Source organism: Melospiza georgiana, chromosome 5, assembly GCF_028018845.1.
Source record: "Melospiza georgiana isolate bMelGeo1 chromosome 5, bMelGeo1.pri, whole genome shotgun sequence".
NCBI lineage: Eukaryota > Metazoa > Chordata > Aves > Passeriformes > Passerellidae > Melospiza > Melospiza georgiana.
The window spans coordinates 15,309,187-15,326,225 of record NC_080434.1 but is presented as its reverse complement, the minus strand read 5'-3'; the positions used below and the strand labels follow the sequence as shown (position 1 = coordinate 15,326,225).

The window sequence follows — 17,039 nt, the reverse complement described above, 5'->3', positions numbered from 1 at the left end:
GATCATTTTGTGTAAGCTTCAGTTTCAAAAAACCCACTTAGTAAAATAAGAAAGAAGAAAAGCTTGATAATATCTTGGCAGCAGCTTTACTGCTATGGCTCTAGAGCTCAAATGCCATCTAAAGGGAAAAAGAGAGAGGCTATTTTAACCCCCTTTCAGTGCCACAGACTGCCACAGTGCAGAAAGTTCCCAGCACCATCATAATCACCTCATTTTTGTGTCCATCAATCACTGCCTGGCAGATCTGTTCAAGCTCTTTTTGATCCTGTAACAGTTCAAGTTTCTGTTCTTTAACAATTTCAAGGGGAGTCTTCCCTTCTCCCTTCCACAATTCTGCAAGCACCTGAAAATCACAATAAAAGCAGCAAAGGTCAGTGGCTTGACTTACCAACATTGTTTACATGCAGTATTTTGGTTATGGACCCAAGAAGCCCTGTTTTTGCTAAGAGTGGATTGTCTAAACGAGAACAAGCCCAAGATTTAATCATGTGCCTCTGAAAGAGCCCTTGTACCTTCCTCCTCTTCTGCGACCTGTACTGAGACAAAGCATTGCCACTTCCTGCACGAGTCCAGGCTAATGGCTGGCAGCAGGTGCTGCAGCCTCCTGCTCCCCCAGTGCCTCTGGGGGCTCTGCAGAGGGGATTGCTGAGCACAACCCCTGCTCCTCTGCCAGTACTCCGGCTCTGCTCACATCACTCACAGACCTGCCCGGGAGCAGCAAGGAAATGCATCTCCATGAGCAATGGCTCTGCCCGGGAACTGACGATTAGCTGACTATTGTACCAAGTCCAATCCCAGGTAACTCATCCCATTACCGGGCCTTGCCAGCAGGCTGTAATGAGAATATGTATGACAAAGCAGAAGAAAAATGGTGCCAAGCAGAATGAATGCAGCAGCTCCAGCCCACCTATGCATCATCCCCAAGTACTGGACTGCTGGGCAAACCCAGGCCTGTGGAATAATCACTTGTTAATGCTAGTGTTTTCCTACATTGCAGCAGGACTATTGCCCTGGAATACACTCGAGAGGAGAGAACATTTATAAAAAACCAATTTCCTTGGGCAGTCATTTTCTGTATTCCCTTTGCTTTTATTTCAGGGCCGTGGGAGGAGAGTAAGAAAACCCTTATTAAAACAGCTCGTTGTGCTCCATCCTGAGCTGAAGATATAATTGTATATTTGTGCCATTGCTGTGTCCCAATATGGAAATGCATGTCATGTCAAAATTTCAGCATTAAATATTCCCTGTAGGATGAAGAAGAGGCTCTGATGGGAAGACAAGGAGGGGCATCCAAACTGCATGTTAAATAATTTGCAGGGCAGCAAGAGAACTCAGGTAGAATGATGCACATGGGATGGGATCTTAACTACCCCAGCAATTTGCTTCAGCATGACAAATTTCTGGGTACAAAAGACCTTTGGTTAAAGAGTTCTCTATTTCACAGCAAATATTCATACAATTGCTGCAAGAGGGTATTTGTTTGCCAGTGTCACTCTGAAGCTTTTTATGGGATCTTATCAACTCTTCTGGAGACCTTGTGAGAAGGAAATGACACACAGCTGTATTGTGGCAACTACATCTTAAATTCTTCCTTGAGAGAGGGCCAAAGGCAGATCACAATACTGAAGTACTGATAGATAAGTAGCCAGAGATACAATAGCTATAAGTAACGCTTTCAGATCTTTACACTGAATAAATCAGTGCTGTATATGATGTCTTCTACAAGATCTTCCTTCTAGTGTGATATTGAAAAATCACCATGCCAGTGCTAGCTGGAATAATCCTAGAAATAAATATATCATATCCAACAGAGATTCAGCCTGTCTGCAGCTGCTTGCCTTTTTCGTGATGATGTTTTTTTGATTTTTTTTTTTTTTTTTTTTTTTTTTTTTTTTTTTTTGTTTTTGTGGGTTTTTTTTGTTGTTGCGCTCCATTGCTACTCCTGACAGCCCTTCTGCTTCTTCTCTGAGGGATGGAGCAGGAAGGTTTCTGTCCCGGAGGCCTCCCAAGGCAACCATACTGTGTGTCACCTGTCAGAATGAGCCCTGTCCTTGCCAGGCACAGCACAACCTCCAGCAAAACACCCTGGACAGTCTAAAGTACTGCACAAATCAGAGTGGACAATGAATAAGCCTTTTCACTCTCCTGGAAAAAGGCAGATGGGATTTTTAGGACTGATATGCATTCAAGCAGGATGCCATGGGCTGCAGGAATGGGAAATCTGCAACGAACAAAACCTATGCAGCCAGCCATGGCAGAGGTACCCAGGAGCAACACGTACATCAGGCTGACTTAGGTCAGGGGCAGGACAGCTTGACAGTCAGAGATCCAGCTCTGATTCCCTGTTATGCCTATGCCAAATATTTCCTGGCAGTGAAGAAAGCTTGCCCATTAGAAACCTTGAAGGCACCAGATTTTCTCTGTGACAGCTGCATCATGTGTCCCTTCCCATTTGGTAACAAGCGTCTCCACTTAGTAGAGCAACAATGTTATCAAGGCCCTTGCTTGTTTACAGGTATGTAGGAAAGCAGAAAGAGATGTGGCCAAGACCTGTCAGAGATGCACTTTAAAAAAATGTGTTTCTCCACTTGGCAAGGAGTGCAAATCTAAAGAAAGCAGTTCAGAAAACGATTTCAACTCATTTACACAAACTGCCTGCACCAGCACAGGAGGATCAAATTATGAAGTCTCCAGAGCCAAAACGTGAATCTCAGGCCTCATTTCCATTCCTGAAATCTCAGTAGCTTCTACTATTGATTCTTGCCTGTGTGTGATTAGATTTTAATGATGTTCTGAGGTCTCCACCTATGCAGGCTTAGCAGCATTGGTCAAGATGAATTAATCAGGACTTGCACGTCTGGCTGTCATGGGCATCATATCAAACATTTTGCAGCTGGTGACCATGCCAGCTGACTGCTGTGCCTAGGAATGCTCCAACTGGAAACCCTATCTGCAGTGATTTGCTGCCAAGGACAGGAGGAAAGCAGCAGGTAGCACCATTCCACAAGTCCTGTGGGCACCTCTCCTTTCCAGGGACGGAAGCTGCCACGTCTGGCGGGTGTCCCTCAGCCTCTCAGAGGAGCCGGGGGCAGGTTGGGTCCAGTCCTCCAGATGGTGTAGTCATGATTGTCAAAGCAGATGGTTCTGTTTAGATATGGGTACTGTACTAATTTCCCTACTATCTACTTTAAAGTAGGGGTGCCAAGCAGATCTATTGAAGTTATTCCTATGTGGGTGACCTATGCAACTGCAGAAGCCAGCAAAACCCAAGGTCTGCTCTGCTCCATGGCCTGCTGGGCATGGATCCCCCATGAACCAGGGACAAGGATGTCCATACGGAGTTGCTCCAGGATGGTTGTTGGCAGCAGGGACAGGTTTCTGCTTCCCTGGCCCAGGAACCAGCCTCCTCTCATAATGCCATAACTCACAGGCAGGTCTGTTACGCCAGGCATGGACCTGCTGCCAGCCTGGCAACTTGAGGAGCAAGGCCCCATCACAGACACACTCCCCATCAGCCCTGGGGGAGCAGCACCGGCTCCTCACACCGGGGGCTTCAAAAGAGTGCCTCTGGGCTGGGCCACAGGCAACATGTATCCATCTGATCCAGGACATGCTCACCCACAGCCCCACGTGCCTGCAGAGTTGGAAGCTGCTCTCCCTTTTGCATAGGCACGCCAGCCTGGAATTGCTTTGGAGACCTCTGGAGTGGGATGCTATGTTTGATGGCAAGTTGGACATGAGCTCTGTAATTATCTACATGGTAATTATGTGAGCACACAGTGCCCTTAGCTTAGCACTGCATCCCACCGCACAATGCTCAGTGTGTACAGCCAGTGCTCACGGCTTTTATCTGCTTCTTTTACTGCCTTAGACAGCAGAGCCCAAACACAAAACCTTTTAAATAATTTAGGTGGTTAAAAGCTTCCCGCAGCGAGCACATATGTGTACACATGTCTGTGTGCTCACCCCATCAGACCCGTCCCTCCTTTCCCACTGGATCGGTGTCTGCCACTGCAGATCATGCTCCCCTCCCCAGGAGCTGCAGTTCATCTGCTGGTGTGTATATATAGCCCTTTCTGCCCTCGGGCATCCAGCGTCTCTGCCTACTGCTGAGAATTGTTATAAACATTTGTTACTCTTCTGACATCCAGGCAACCAAAATACTTTTCTAAATGTGGCAAGGTTTCTGCAGTTTGATAGCATCATCACTATTGGGTGAGGGCAAACTACTGCGACTTCTGGGTCCAGTTTCAGATCCCTGAGGACAACATGCAGATTACAAGGAGTTGGTAATTAAACAACAAATGCATTTCTGAAATTCTTGACACTTCACAATGTGTCAGAAGCGCCTGGCACACAAATGTATCACAAAGCAGAAAATCCCATAGAAGAGCATTAGTACCCTGTCCCTACCTCCACAAGGATGAGATTCAGACTGGAGTTCTGAAGCTTCCTTTTCAAACACAGACACCAAACTGATGGGTGTGCCACAACCCCGCAGGCAAAGAGCTGCTCTGCATTCCGGTGCTTTTCCTATTAATACTTTATCTCCTTTTTGAAGCTTTTACTTTTCCAATATAAAATTTCCAAACACACATGCTTAAAGCCAGGCACTTAAATCCCTATTTATGACGTCTGTCGTATGCAGCTGGCTATCCACAGACACAGACCAACTTAATTAAGAACCAAAAGCATCTCCAAAAAAAGAAAGCAAACCAGAAAGTTCATTCACAGTTCATTAACAGTTTCACTGATAAACACTGAAACAGTCACCTAATGCACTTAACTAGAGTATAATAATTAATCTGAAAAGACAAATCATTCCATATAAATGAGCTTGCAACAATTTAAGGTGAATGACTGATTATGGCCCATCACAAAAAATCTCTAAATTTTGTCTACAAACACAGCAGTACTGTTCCCATCATAACCAGTTCACAATTTTAAATATAAATCATCAAGAGCTGCTTTTTCAGACTGTCCTAGGCAAGATGAAAATAAAACAACCCAGCTTTACTTGCTTGAGAGCTTCATGATAGCACTTGTTCAAAGAAGCAAGGATAAAAGAAAGGCCAGACCTCTGTCACTTTTGACTCGGGTACACCAATGCAGAACTCTTTTTGTGACTGCACTTGGATGAATTCTATCCTTTCCCATTGCTAATGCTTGGGAACGTAGACTTTACTGTCCCTAGGAACCCAGTAACTGATACTCTCATCTTAACTGCAAGCCATGGATGAGCTCCCACTGACCTTTCACGCAGGCCTGACTAGAATCGTGACATTGAGATCTACTGTCTGCTCTGTTCAGAAGCAGGATTTATTTGAGTTCAGTTCACATTGTTTAAGTCTACTATTTAGCTTCTGCCCTCTTCTAAAAGTGAATATGCAGATATGTCTCTAAGACTTTATATAAACATGAGGCATTTGCATCTCTTATATTTATATAGCATAGATACAGAAGTTGTCCTTTATCAACAGTGTAGATAATTTCCCTTTAAAGCAATCATAGTACTGCTACACAATCATTATAAAATTGCTACACAACTGAAGTAAGCAGCCAAAGATGCAGAATACAGCAAAATCAAAAAGGTACTTACCTGCTTTGCTGCTGTAGAAGAAATTTCTTTTTTTTCTAGAAGGTTCAAGAGGTCAGCCAGGACAAAAGAACTGACTGGGCTAGGGAAAAAGTGGGCAGAAGTTACCTCAGAGAATAAGGTGCTGGAATGTATCTGTGCTACTGCTGCTTGCCTAAAGATCACACAGTTCAGCATGACAAGCTATTTTTCCTCATGTTCAGTACTAATTGGTAAGGCCTGACTATGCCTTACCATCATCACACTCCAAAGACTAAACACTGACTGCTGCTCTTAACTACATGACCCTCTTGTCTGCCGTGTATTTGTCTAACTCCATTCAGCAGGACAGAGCCAAGGCCTGTGCAGGACTGCCTGGAGTAACAAACTTCACAGGGAGCAACTAAAGCAGCCGTGAGCAATGGAGTGACAGGGTACCAGTCATGAGAAAAGGATCCCTCTGTCTCACCACTGCAGCAATGAAGACGACTGACCTTTCCTTTACTGTAAGGGAATGTTGTTTCAAGTAACTGAGCAGGTCCTTTAGAATCCAGCCGATCACCTTCTTTGGCTTCATTTGGGTCTGTTTTACCACACTTTCAAAGAATTCTGCTAGTCCCTCTTCATTCTGTTTAGAAAAAGTTAAATGTATCAAAGGGATACTGGAGTGCAAACATGATTACAGAATCACAGAACTGTTAGGATTGGAAGGGACTTATAGGAATCATCCAGTCCAACGCCCCCTGTCAATGCAGGGTCACTTGGAGCAGGTGACACAGGTTACAATTAATTATACAATTACACTCAGCATATAAATGCTCAGTCCTAAAGTAAACTTCAGCTGTGAATTCATGGCAAAGTCATATGACTTTGAAGTAACTTTGTTAACATAACAGCCAACAATCTTATGCCTGGAACAGGAATATACAGTTTATCTGTCAGCCTGTCTGTTTCAGTGGAACTTCCAACAAATGAGCTAATAATTTTATCTTAACGCCTCCCTAAAACTTGCATTTGGACAGAAGTTTTCTCATCTTTGCAAGTGTTTTATGTATAATACTAGAAAATACAATGGTCTCACAGGCTGTCATGCTACCTTTTACCAAGAAGAGCTTTTTCCTGAAATTGTCTGCAACTACTTCACTCTTGATCTTGAAATCACTTCTATTTATTTTGTCTTGAACTAGTAAGTTTAGCTTGCATTTACCCTTCAGAGATATGGAAAGGTCATGTGTAAGAAGCAGGGCTTTATTTTCCAGTTTTTTTCTGAGAAGCTATGGTAAGCTTTTACACAGCACACTAACAGCTCAGAAAATATGACAGTGGGAGATTCAATTTATAGCCTAAGTGAAATCTGAGATTGTTTTTAGAAGAACCGATACAGCACAGTCTGTTGAATGCTGTGCTGTTTGTCATCAAGGCACTGATGGACTTTAAATGCAGCACAGAACTCATTAGATTTACTGAAGGCTGAAGAGGTATGAAGTGGCAGCTCCTACCTTTTAAAGGAGGAATCCAAATCCAGCATGCCACTGGACTTCTGCAGTATGTGCTATAAACACAGAGAAGGACAAGCCAGCTCTTAGAAGTCAGGAGCTAACAGCTTAGAGAGAGCCCAGGAGCTATTCTGAGTATACACTCATCACAGCAAAAACATTTCTCAAACACATACTGACTGCAGCCAGATCTCTGAACAGTTATGAGGAAAAAAAGAGCAGGGTAACCACAAAAAGCCCAAGTTCTCCACTCACATCCCATTTGTCCTTGTTTTTAAAGGCCATTTACTGCCATAGCAATACAGAATTTTAGACTTTCCTTCTCCAAACTTTCACAACACAAACTTCCAAAAGCTCCGGACACCACATATTTCATTGATAATGATGTATGGCTTTTGAGAAGACTGCAAACTACTGATCTCTGTTCTGAGAAACAAAACAAAATGTACCTAGTATAACATCAGTGCTGTAAAACTGGTGTGACAAAAATCAGACCCATCCCCTTCACCTTGAGACCATGACCGAAGGAACAAAGTTCTCAGCCTGGGAAACCACTGAGGTCTCTTCTGAACCAAGGTAAACTTTCTAACTCCCACTAGTTATCTATCTGACACACATTGACATAATTCTATTCTTCTCCCCTATTCTAATTTAACTAGCAGTTACTCTCTAATCAAATTATGCAAAACTAAGGCTAAATAGACTAGAGGAACAAATTTGACTTAAAAAAAACAGTAAAGGAATGACATGATTACCAAAGCATAGTAAACTTGATTAAAAACTGTGTGTGTTAAGCAGAATTCCTAGAATGATGTATTGCCAAGTACTGTACTCTTTCTAATTCACCTCAGGGTTCAATAGCACAAACAAACACTCATTATTTAAATAGTGGGTTCCTTTACGCAGCAACGATTGTCCAATCTAGGTAGGAAAAAGTGAGCATGTCTGAATGCTGGGTTCTTTACACATGCTGCAGAAGCTTTCACAAACATTCCAGGCAGAGTAGGTCTAGCTACAACATTATGCACAGGCAAATAATGTCTGCAGATGCCACATGTCTGAATGCAGCTACACAGCTCAGACACAGCACGTCCAGCACTTCCATCATGTACAGGCTACAGAGTGGATCCCTAGCAGTGGGCACATCCCAATTTCTGTGTTCTTACAGCCTGGCTGGAGTTACAGTTCTGATCCTGCTGCCAGACCTCTGAAAAATCAAGGACAAACATATGCAGCCTTTGCATTTTAATCAGATGATTTCCAGGCAGCAAATGCAGAGAAGCCCAGGAAAACTCAGGGAGACAGACTTACATATGCTACCAAGTCTCTGAACCCCATACTCAACTACTTGTGCACACATAACCAGAAACATTCCCCAAAATTCCCTTGCATTTCATTTTGGGTTTTTGAAAGGGACTGTCATTTTCTGTAGCCAAAGAGAAGGAAAACCCAGGAATGCTAGACTCAAATGAGTACGGCAGAATGTCAAAACATCAGAATGACTGACAGAAATGAAACATTTTCCTTGTTTTCTTGTCATATTAAAAAAATACAGAGATAACTTGATTAGCTTCAGTTTTTAGATACTGCACTACTTGAATTCAATTTGGTTTACATTTTGGGAAACTTTCTTCCAAAATTCACTCCAACTACCAACATACTCACAGACCTGTCCCTTGCGGCAAATCTGAGCTGAAAACTGCACGCTCCAACAGGATTTACAGGAATGCTGACTGCCTGTTCTCTCTTCATTCTGAATACTCTACTCTGAACTTCATTGAAAGGAAACCAGAAATCTGGAATAGCAGCATCATGTGTCTAATCCAGGTCACTCCGTGCTTCCATTAGACACCAAATATGCTGTAATTTATTCATGTGAGTCTCACTGGCATGAAACCTGACATACCAATATTTCAATCAGATGCAAATTTCTTTCTTAAACATGGCTTAAAATTATGATTTCATAGCAGTGAGATGCAAAAAACCCTAGTGGTGTAGTGATTTCAGGTACCTTTTAAACAAATTTAAAACAATACTTTATTTTACAGAATACCAGGGACATTGGGACTGTAATGCAAACTTACTCTTTTAAAGACCAGTAATGTTTCCCAAAGAACTAAAGAAGAAAACTGCTACAATGTTCACAAATAAAATGTAATTTGCTGCTTTGTTATTCCCATTTTCACCATCACAGTTCCTACAATAACCAACTGTGAGGTAACAACTGCTGCAAAAATGTACAAGACTGTCAGGGGAAAAAAAACCCAGAACATTGAGGCGAAAAGCAGACCAGTCAAAGAAAGTTAAAACTTTTTCCTAAAGCTTCTTGTAAAATGATTTGCATTTTAAAAGAAGCATAAGTTCAGTTGCATACTGGCATGTCTGAGAATGGCAGAGCGTGAAACAAAATGGTCAAAACCAATTTCTCCAGCAACTCACTTCTCACTGTTTGAAGGAGTCACCAATGTGATTGTTCCACCAGGGCAATCAGCCCAAGTGGAGCAGCCACTTTTATCTGAGTAAGCAGAAGACTAGTACATCCACAGAAGACTTGGAATTCCCATGGCAAAGGAAGCAATCAGACTGGTTTTTCTCATGCTGTGCTGTGGCAATTGATCTGTTTTCTGGTTGGACCTCCCTGGACCTCAGCATGCATTTTGAAAATGAAGCATTGCATTAACACATTAATACATTAATGTCTGCATTAATACACTAATATCTATGCCAATATAGCTTATTTTTTTTACTCAACAGATAGCAAGATGAAAATATTGTAATACCATAACTGGCAAAGTTGTCAGAGATCCTTCTTGACTGATGTATTTGCCAGCTTACCAGTTTACAGAGCAAAATAGAAATTGCATGAAGAAATTGAGTACCCAAACACCATGGAGTGTACATGGCTCAAAGAATTATGAGTAAGAATAATTCTGCATGAAGAAAAATCAGAAACATCATTTATTTCTGCAATTTATATAAAACTGCCAAAAATGAGGGCATTTACCCATAAGGAATTTCAGATATGAAGATATTAATAGGGTACTTCTTCTCTTTCAGAACATCCTGTAATTAGGCAAAGGAGGAATCTCAGTTTCTCAACACCACAGTATGTACAGGCAGCTCCTGTGTATGAGCACAAAGCTCTGGAAGCAAGCTCAGGAGCTAGCCTGCATGCTGGAGTATGTGTGTTTGATTGCAACTTTGGCACAAAATGCTTTCTCTATCAAACTGGTGCAGAACAGACTTTGCATTTTAGAGCCATTCCTCTACGACTGCCATTTATTTAATGAGCACTCCTGGGCACTCTAACCTGAAAGAAAGCTCATTAGATGTGTGCATCTGGCCCTCTCAGCAATCCTGTGCAGCCTCTGATGCAAGCTGAAGGCAGCGACGGACACGGCGCTTCCCGATGCATTAAGGTTAACGGGTGTCCCAGTGCACAGGCAAGCAGCTCTGCTGGGGAGAGTGCAGGCTGACATTCTAATGCACAATAAAGGAGACCTGCAACAAAGAATGTGCTCGCTTCATGCATTCAAATGGATGCATTAGCTTATTACAAGCTGAATCCCAAATTTCAGCTTGGAGCTCATTAATTGTCTTTCACGTCGCAAAAAGGAGAAGGGGAAAAGCAAAGGCAATAAAGGGTTTCAGAGAACAGCTGAAAGAAAGGGCAGCTGATGAGGCAAATATACAGGGCTAGTTGGCAGAGATGACAGAAGCCACCCATACCAGCAACTTGATACCCACAAAAGGTGGGCTGATGCCAAGTGAAAGGAGTGGGTGCCCTGGGCATGGCTGCCATGGAGTTTATGTTCTAAAGAGGGTGCCATGGTTTGGATTTGTGACCACAGCAACACTGACAACACACAGGTGTTTTGGCTACTGCTGAGCAACTTTCTTTCCCACAGCAAACAGACCAAGGATGAGCACAAAGCCAGGTGGGACAGTCTAACAGCCAACGCAAACTGGTTATATATTCCCTGCCCAACAAGGAGAACTGAGGGAAGGGCATTTTGGGGGATGGAGTGTCATTGGCTGCAGACTAGCAGCACATCAGTCTACTTGTGGAGTGGTGAGTGATTGTATTTGCATCATTTTTAGGCTTTCCCCTACTCCGTTCCTTCACTTAAGTGTTTTTCTCAAACCATGAGCCTTACTTTTGCTTTTCCTAATCTCCTCCCTGTACTACTGGCTTGGAAAATGAGCAAGCAGCTGTAGTACTTAGCAGCTGGCAGAACCAATGCACTGAGAGGAAGAAGCAGAAAAATTCAGAAAAAAAGGATGCAGGACCTATCTACCCTTTCTACTCTTATGCTTAATTTAATAGGTTAGAAATATGGGAAAAAATGCATGCATGAACAGGAATGCTGGCAACAAAATCATATTTTGCAGCTTATACAATGAAATAGAAAGGTAAGAACTGCTGACACTTCTCAATACTGTGACTGCAGTCTTGTGACATTGATGAGAATTATGACTCACCTGCCCACCACACAGTCTGCAACTCACTAAAATGGCACAGCAGCACAAAAGCAGTTTTCCTAACAGCTTTCCTCAGAACACAGAATCATTTTCTTCCTGTAGATTCAGCCTCTGTACAAGTGTATTAAATTACAGACATACAAAGAAGGGCTATGAGGTAGTTATGTGCACTGCTCTCCCTTCATTTATAGTCAAAGGAAAAGATCTCCTCCAGAGGACAATTTAAAGTACTTACAGTTCTGTTCTGAATCTCACTCTGAAAAAGTCCTTTTCCTTCTGTCTCCACTAATGACAGTGGTAACCAAAGTGGGACATTCTCCTAGCTCAGCTGGGTATGTGAAATGTCTAATCTAGGATGAGCATACTAACTCCCTCCCCAGAGTTACCACTGGCAAAGAGAGATGACAGTTTGCATTTAAGAAGCTCATAGTCCTCTAGAATAATTTTGGAAGTTATGAGATTTTGCTGTCAGTTCCTTATTTGTAACAGTATTTGCCACAATGTTTCCCTTCTCATCCCCTCTTCTGAACCCATCCCTGGTAAATTGCACTGTGAGGTCAAAGTTGATACACTGCAATCATTTGGGATATTTCCCTAAGAATAAACGTGAAGGGAAGGAGGGGAAGTGTTTCCAATAATGTGGATGGTAGGTCAAGGAGCACATGAAGGTGAAAGATTTAGACTTTGGATTTTGATCCACATTCATTAAATACGGTCAATGTGCCCAGCCTTGCAGCAGGCCCAGAGCTGAAGAGCAGACACTTTGTTGTACATTTGTTGCAGTCAGTCAGTCAGGGGTGCAGCAATGTCTAGACAGACAAGATCAATATTAAGTACCAGTTATCTGACTGCACTTTGCATGAGAAACATTTCTTGGCACACTGTGTGTGGTTCATTTTTTCCACCATTCTATGTGTATGGCTCCGTGGTACAAAGCATGCAGTGGACACACTTCCAACTTAGAATGTTCATAAGGACTGACAGCTGGTTAATATGACATTTGTAAATATTTTCAAGAACCATGCACCTTTGAAGTTTCTAGGCTTATTTTAGCATTTGATCAATAGACCTACCAATAAGGTGAAGCTGTGTTCGGGAAGAATCCCATACTGTTCAACAAGCTTTTTCCTCTTCACACTGGGGAGGTCGGGAAGTCTCTCATGAATCCAATCAATATTTATCACTTGCTGATGGTTCATATTAGCTGGCAAAGATTTTGCATCGTACAGAATCAATGGGGGAAGGTTTGGCTCTGGCATGAACCTAGTAAAAATGAAGAAAAACTCCTTTATAATTATTTTCACTGAGAAGCTAAGCAACAAGGAATAACATTTATATCTCAAGTTTTTACTTCCCTGAAAGCTCTATCACCCTTTCAACTAAACAAAATATTGAAAATTAGAAAGCTGGTATATCACTGATAAGTAGAAAGAGATCAGGCCCCAAACTGTTGCAAAGCTTCTCTTTCTTTTTCCTTCAGCAATTTTCCACCAATTGCTAAAGAGTTCATAATACAACAGGGGTAATTCAAACACTTCTGCACCAAAAATAACAATAAAAAGTTCCAACAGCACCAGTAAAATATATGGAAACAGCCCACTCTTTTTGGCATCAAGCACGAATTACAGACCTGGGTAAAAACGGGAGTGGGCTGGGAGGGAAGAACTTGGATTGACAGCCAACTGCCAGGAGTGATCTGGGCAGGTTGTAACCTTTGCCAGCCAAACTTCAAAAATCTTGATGAAATCTCATGCTGTGCTAAAAGGAAAGTTACTGTGCTCAGCAGGGTGCTATCACAGAACAAAAGGCTCCCTTAAAGAGAAGGCCAATTCAAATGACTCAAATAACTGCGATTGAAGCAGAAACTTCACTCTTACATGATCAAATGAGGGGTTTGAAACCACTAGAATAAAGGGCATTGAGCTATAATGACTTCTATTTAAAATCTGCCTAAACACAGATTTTAAGATTAATGTATAATGTGCAGCACTAAGTTACAAAAAACCCTAAAAAACATAGTTTACAGCTCAATACTGTTAATAATCTTGGTACTAGTAATAATCTTTATGGTCATTTTTTGAAATATCTTAGACTTATCAGTTTTGTCTAGGTTTTAATGAATTTTCTTTTGCATTTTTTCAAATTAGTCTTTTTGAATAAGACTCATGCTTGCCCCTACCATAAAAGAGAATTCACAAAATTATCACTGCTGCATTTCTACAAAGACAATCTAAAAAGCAGATTTAAATTCAAAGTTTGTGGGATATTTTCATAATTGTTGCTCTGCTGTAGCAAGATCAGTGGTAGACTAAAAGATGTGACAGGAACACAGAGCTGACAAAGCTAAGAGGCTCTGGAAGTTCTCCTGCTGGAAGGTGAACTCTGGGATTAACAGGAAGCTCTCCCAAGGATGCAAAGCTAGGGAACTACTTGGAGGCCTGGCACTATGATGGCCCCAAGCAGCTGTGCTGCTGCCTTACAGTGTTGCCTCAGTTCCCAGCAGCATTGCTCTGCAAACAGGACTCATGCCTTGTCCCCTCAGCCTCACAGTTAAATCCTTCAAGGGTGACTTTATGGTTCAGTGTTTGTCATCTCACACTTGTGAAAGGCTAAGTACTTAGCAAGGTAGCACCTTCATTAGGTCTACAAAGAACTTCAAGGTAGAAACCTGCCTATGAAATGCTGACACCTTTCAATAGCAGCTAGGATTTTCAAACACTGTTTGTGATCTGTGATCACAGAACCTAAGCATGGAGAGGCAGGGCTGAAGCTGAAAACTGCTTCCCTCTGTATTAACTTAAAGCAGGTGCAATGCTCAACTCAGAAATTCTGATGTTTTATGTCAGGCATTCTTAAGAATACACTTATACTGGCCATACAGTAAACCTTCAACTTTCCCACTTTGAGCTGAAGTGCTCCCAGCCTAGTCTTTGGGAAAGGTCCAGGGGTTTTACCAGAAATGAGACACAAATCCAGATCTGAACTGCTCAGACTAGCACTGATTTTGATAGGTCTCTGCCCCTTCCAATGAAAGGCAAACTTCCAAAACATACTCACTGTACTGACATCCTTATTACATTGGCTACACTTCAGAAATTTAATAAATTTTCAGTTTGTCTAATGTTAGGTCTATTAAAAAAATACCTATAATCCTGTTTTCCTTCTTTGTCTCTCATTGGTACTGTGCACCTAAAATAAAAACAAAACAAGATGTGGTAAGAGATACACCACAGAGTTAGTTTTATGGCAAAACCACAACCCAAAACCTTTGCCTCATGAAGATTAGGAGAGCCTCTTAAAACCACTTCAAAGAATAAGTGCATGTAAGAGAGCAGTCATTTTCACAGACACTGCTTGATGCAGGACACAATCTGTTGTGAAAAAGCCTCAGCCTTAAATTACTCCCTAAGAGGAGACTATACTCGTGAACATTAACTTCAGAAGACACAAGTTGAGCAACACTATATTACAGCTCCTGATCATGTCACTAGGTATATGTGGGCACTCAAAAGCAGCTATTCTTATGTTCCTCCCAAAATAAAAACTCACCCAAGCTTGGAATCAAAGGCTCTCGTTTCATTCAAAATTGTCCCTCCATTTTCAAGTTCTTCAATTTGCCTCTGTATTTCATAGTCTGACAGTAATAAAAGAAAAAAGAGTAAGCCTGTTAGACTACACTATTAGCTTTAGTGCACTCCACTATTTCATTTTTCACTGCTACGCCATAACGGAAGACTTCGTTGTTTTAACCTTAATGAAATCAACAGCAGTAGTTATGGGCAGAATTATCAGTCACTGTCTCTCTCTCCAGCACTGCTTCTTTCTCTGTGTGTTTTCCTCATCTGCTTTCATTTCCTTTAAATGGAAACCATTTTCTCCCAGGCACTGCAGTCCAATCACATATTCCTGGTGATGTTGCAGTCACCCAGTTCAGTTTTCTTTTGGAGAAGTAACAATCAGCTTTTTTCTCCTCATACCCAAGCTGCATCTGAACTTTGCAGACATCACACACCATACTCAGTGGAAAGCAGTCATCTCCACTGGAGGACAGAAAACCACTGCTACCGTATTTTAGTCCATGCTAGGCACTGAACCACCTGCTTTGTTCTTACAGGCAGAGGTTTTACAGCAAAAACCCTGCAGACTAACACTCCTGCTCTTCCCAGAGTATCCCATACTAAGATTAACTCTGTCAGGGAGCAGCAAGAGTGGGGCTGCTCCATAAAGAGGGATAAGCCAGGAGTGAAGGGTGGCCAGAGGCCAGGCCATGCCCTCATGGTCTGATGCAGTCCCACGAGTCTGAACAGTGTGAGCAGGGCAGGTGCCACCAGCAGAGTCCTCTGACAGTGCCAGTGGAGTGAGGGGATCAGCTGAGTCCAGGGCCCATTCAGGGAGCTCAGGGAGAAGCAGAAGGAGCTAAGTTCTAGGAACAAGACTACAGAACAGGTGCAAGGTCCTTCAGGAGCCATGACTGAAAACTGGCACACCTGTGACACAGCCATTTAGGCAAAGTCTGAAGACTCCAGCCTGAGCCTAAATGGGACTCCTGTACCCACAGGCAGGGCACATGGAGGAGACACCCAGGTGAAGTCTGTCAGGGCATTTAAGGCCAATTACTGCACTCAGGAGCCTAACATATTTCATGTCAGACCCCATAAAATACCTACAATGCTTTTGCAATGAAGCAACCATCATTTACCTATTGCTTTTGCCAGAAATCGTATACTATTGATATTCTTCACTTCAGTCCTCACTCCATAAGGCTCTCCAGGGTGATGCACAGAAACATTGGCATCCACTCTCAGCTGACCCTCTGCAAAAGGAAATTTTATTAACAGAACACTCTGCCCTGTACACTAGAGCTAAAAACCTTGGCATGCATTAATAAACTGCATGTTATGTGCAAAGCCTTAATAGCAGACTTCTCTATGTTCAGAAAGGAGTAACAACCACTTAATCATAGCCTTCTGTATGTGATTCCATCTCAAGGGACTGCCTTGAATCATTCAAAATAGTTTTAAATCATTGCGCATAATTCCTCTCAGAAAACTGCACGATGCAGTGCAGCACAGATCCTCTAAGCCATACAGTGAAAAGAGCTTCTGATTCACAGATCTTAAATAAAGGGCAGAAATAGACAAGCAAAGTGGGGGATTGTGAGCTTCCATTCCTCTCAAAGCAGCACAAAATACCTTTTGGAATTACAATTTGATGGATATACACTACCCTAGCATGGAATACAAGAACTTAAGGTTATGTTGAACAGATTTACTAAGGTGTTCTTGGAAATTTACAGCTCAAGGACAAAATGTGAGCAGCAGTGGATTTTTTGGTAATTTTCTTCCTCCCCTTCAGGAAATTGCAATCTTACCCCCCAAAATATCCCTGGTTGCCAAATACTGTACAAAGTTTTATATAAAAGCATAATGCACTCTCAGTCCAAAATGGATCAATGTCCTTAAAAATTTTTAGTAACTTAACCACAA

At 42.1% G+C, this 17,039-nt stretch overlaps 1 protein-coding gene across 1 annotated transcript in view; it reads right to left on the bottom strand.

Annotated features, from left to right (window-relative positions):
• GATB (glutamyl-tRNA amidotransferase subunit B) overlaps window positions 1-17,039 on the bottom strand; it is a 49,698-nt gene that overhangs the window by 2,504 nt on the left and 30,155 nt on the right. The window contains exons 9-15 of the mRNA XM_058024277.1: window positions 16,253-16,366; window positions 15,103-15,187; window positions 14,698-14,742; window positions 12,627-12,816; window positions 6,070-6,203; window positions 5,600-5,678; window positions 209-343 (exon numbers count right to left, since the gene is read on the bottom strand). Coding sequence (XP_057880260.1) covers window positions 209-343; window positions 5,600-5,678; window positions 6,070-6,203; window positions 12,627-12,816; window positions 14,698-14,742; window positions 15,103-15,187; window positions 16,253-16,366 — 782 coding nt within the window. The remainder of the gene's footprint in view (window positions 1-208; window positions 344-5,599; window positions 5,679-6,069; window positions 6,204-12,626; window positions 12,817-14,697; window positions 14,743-15,102; window positions 15,188-16,252; window positions 16,367-17,039) is intronic.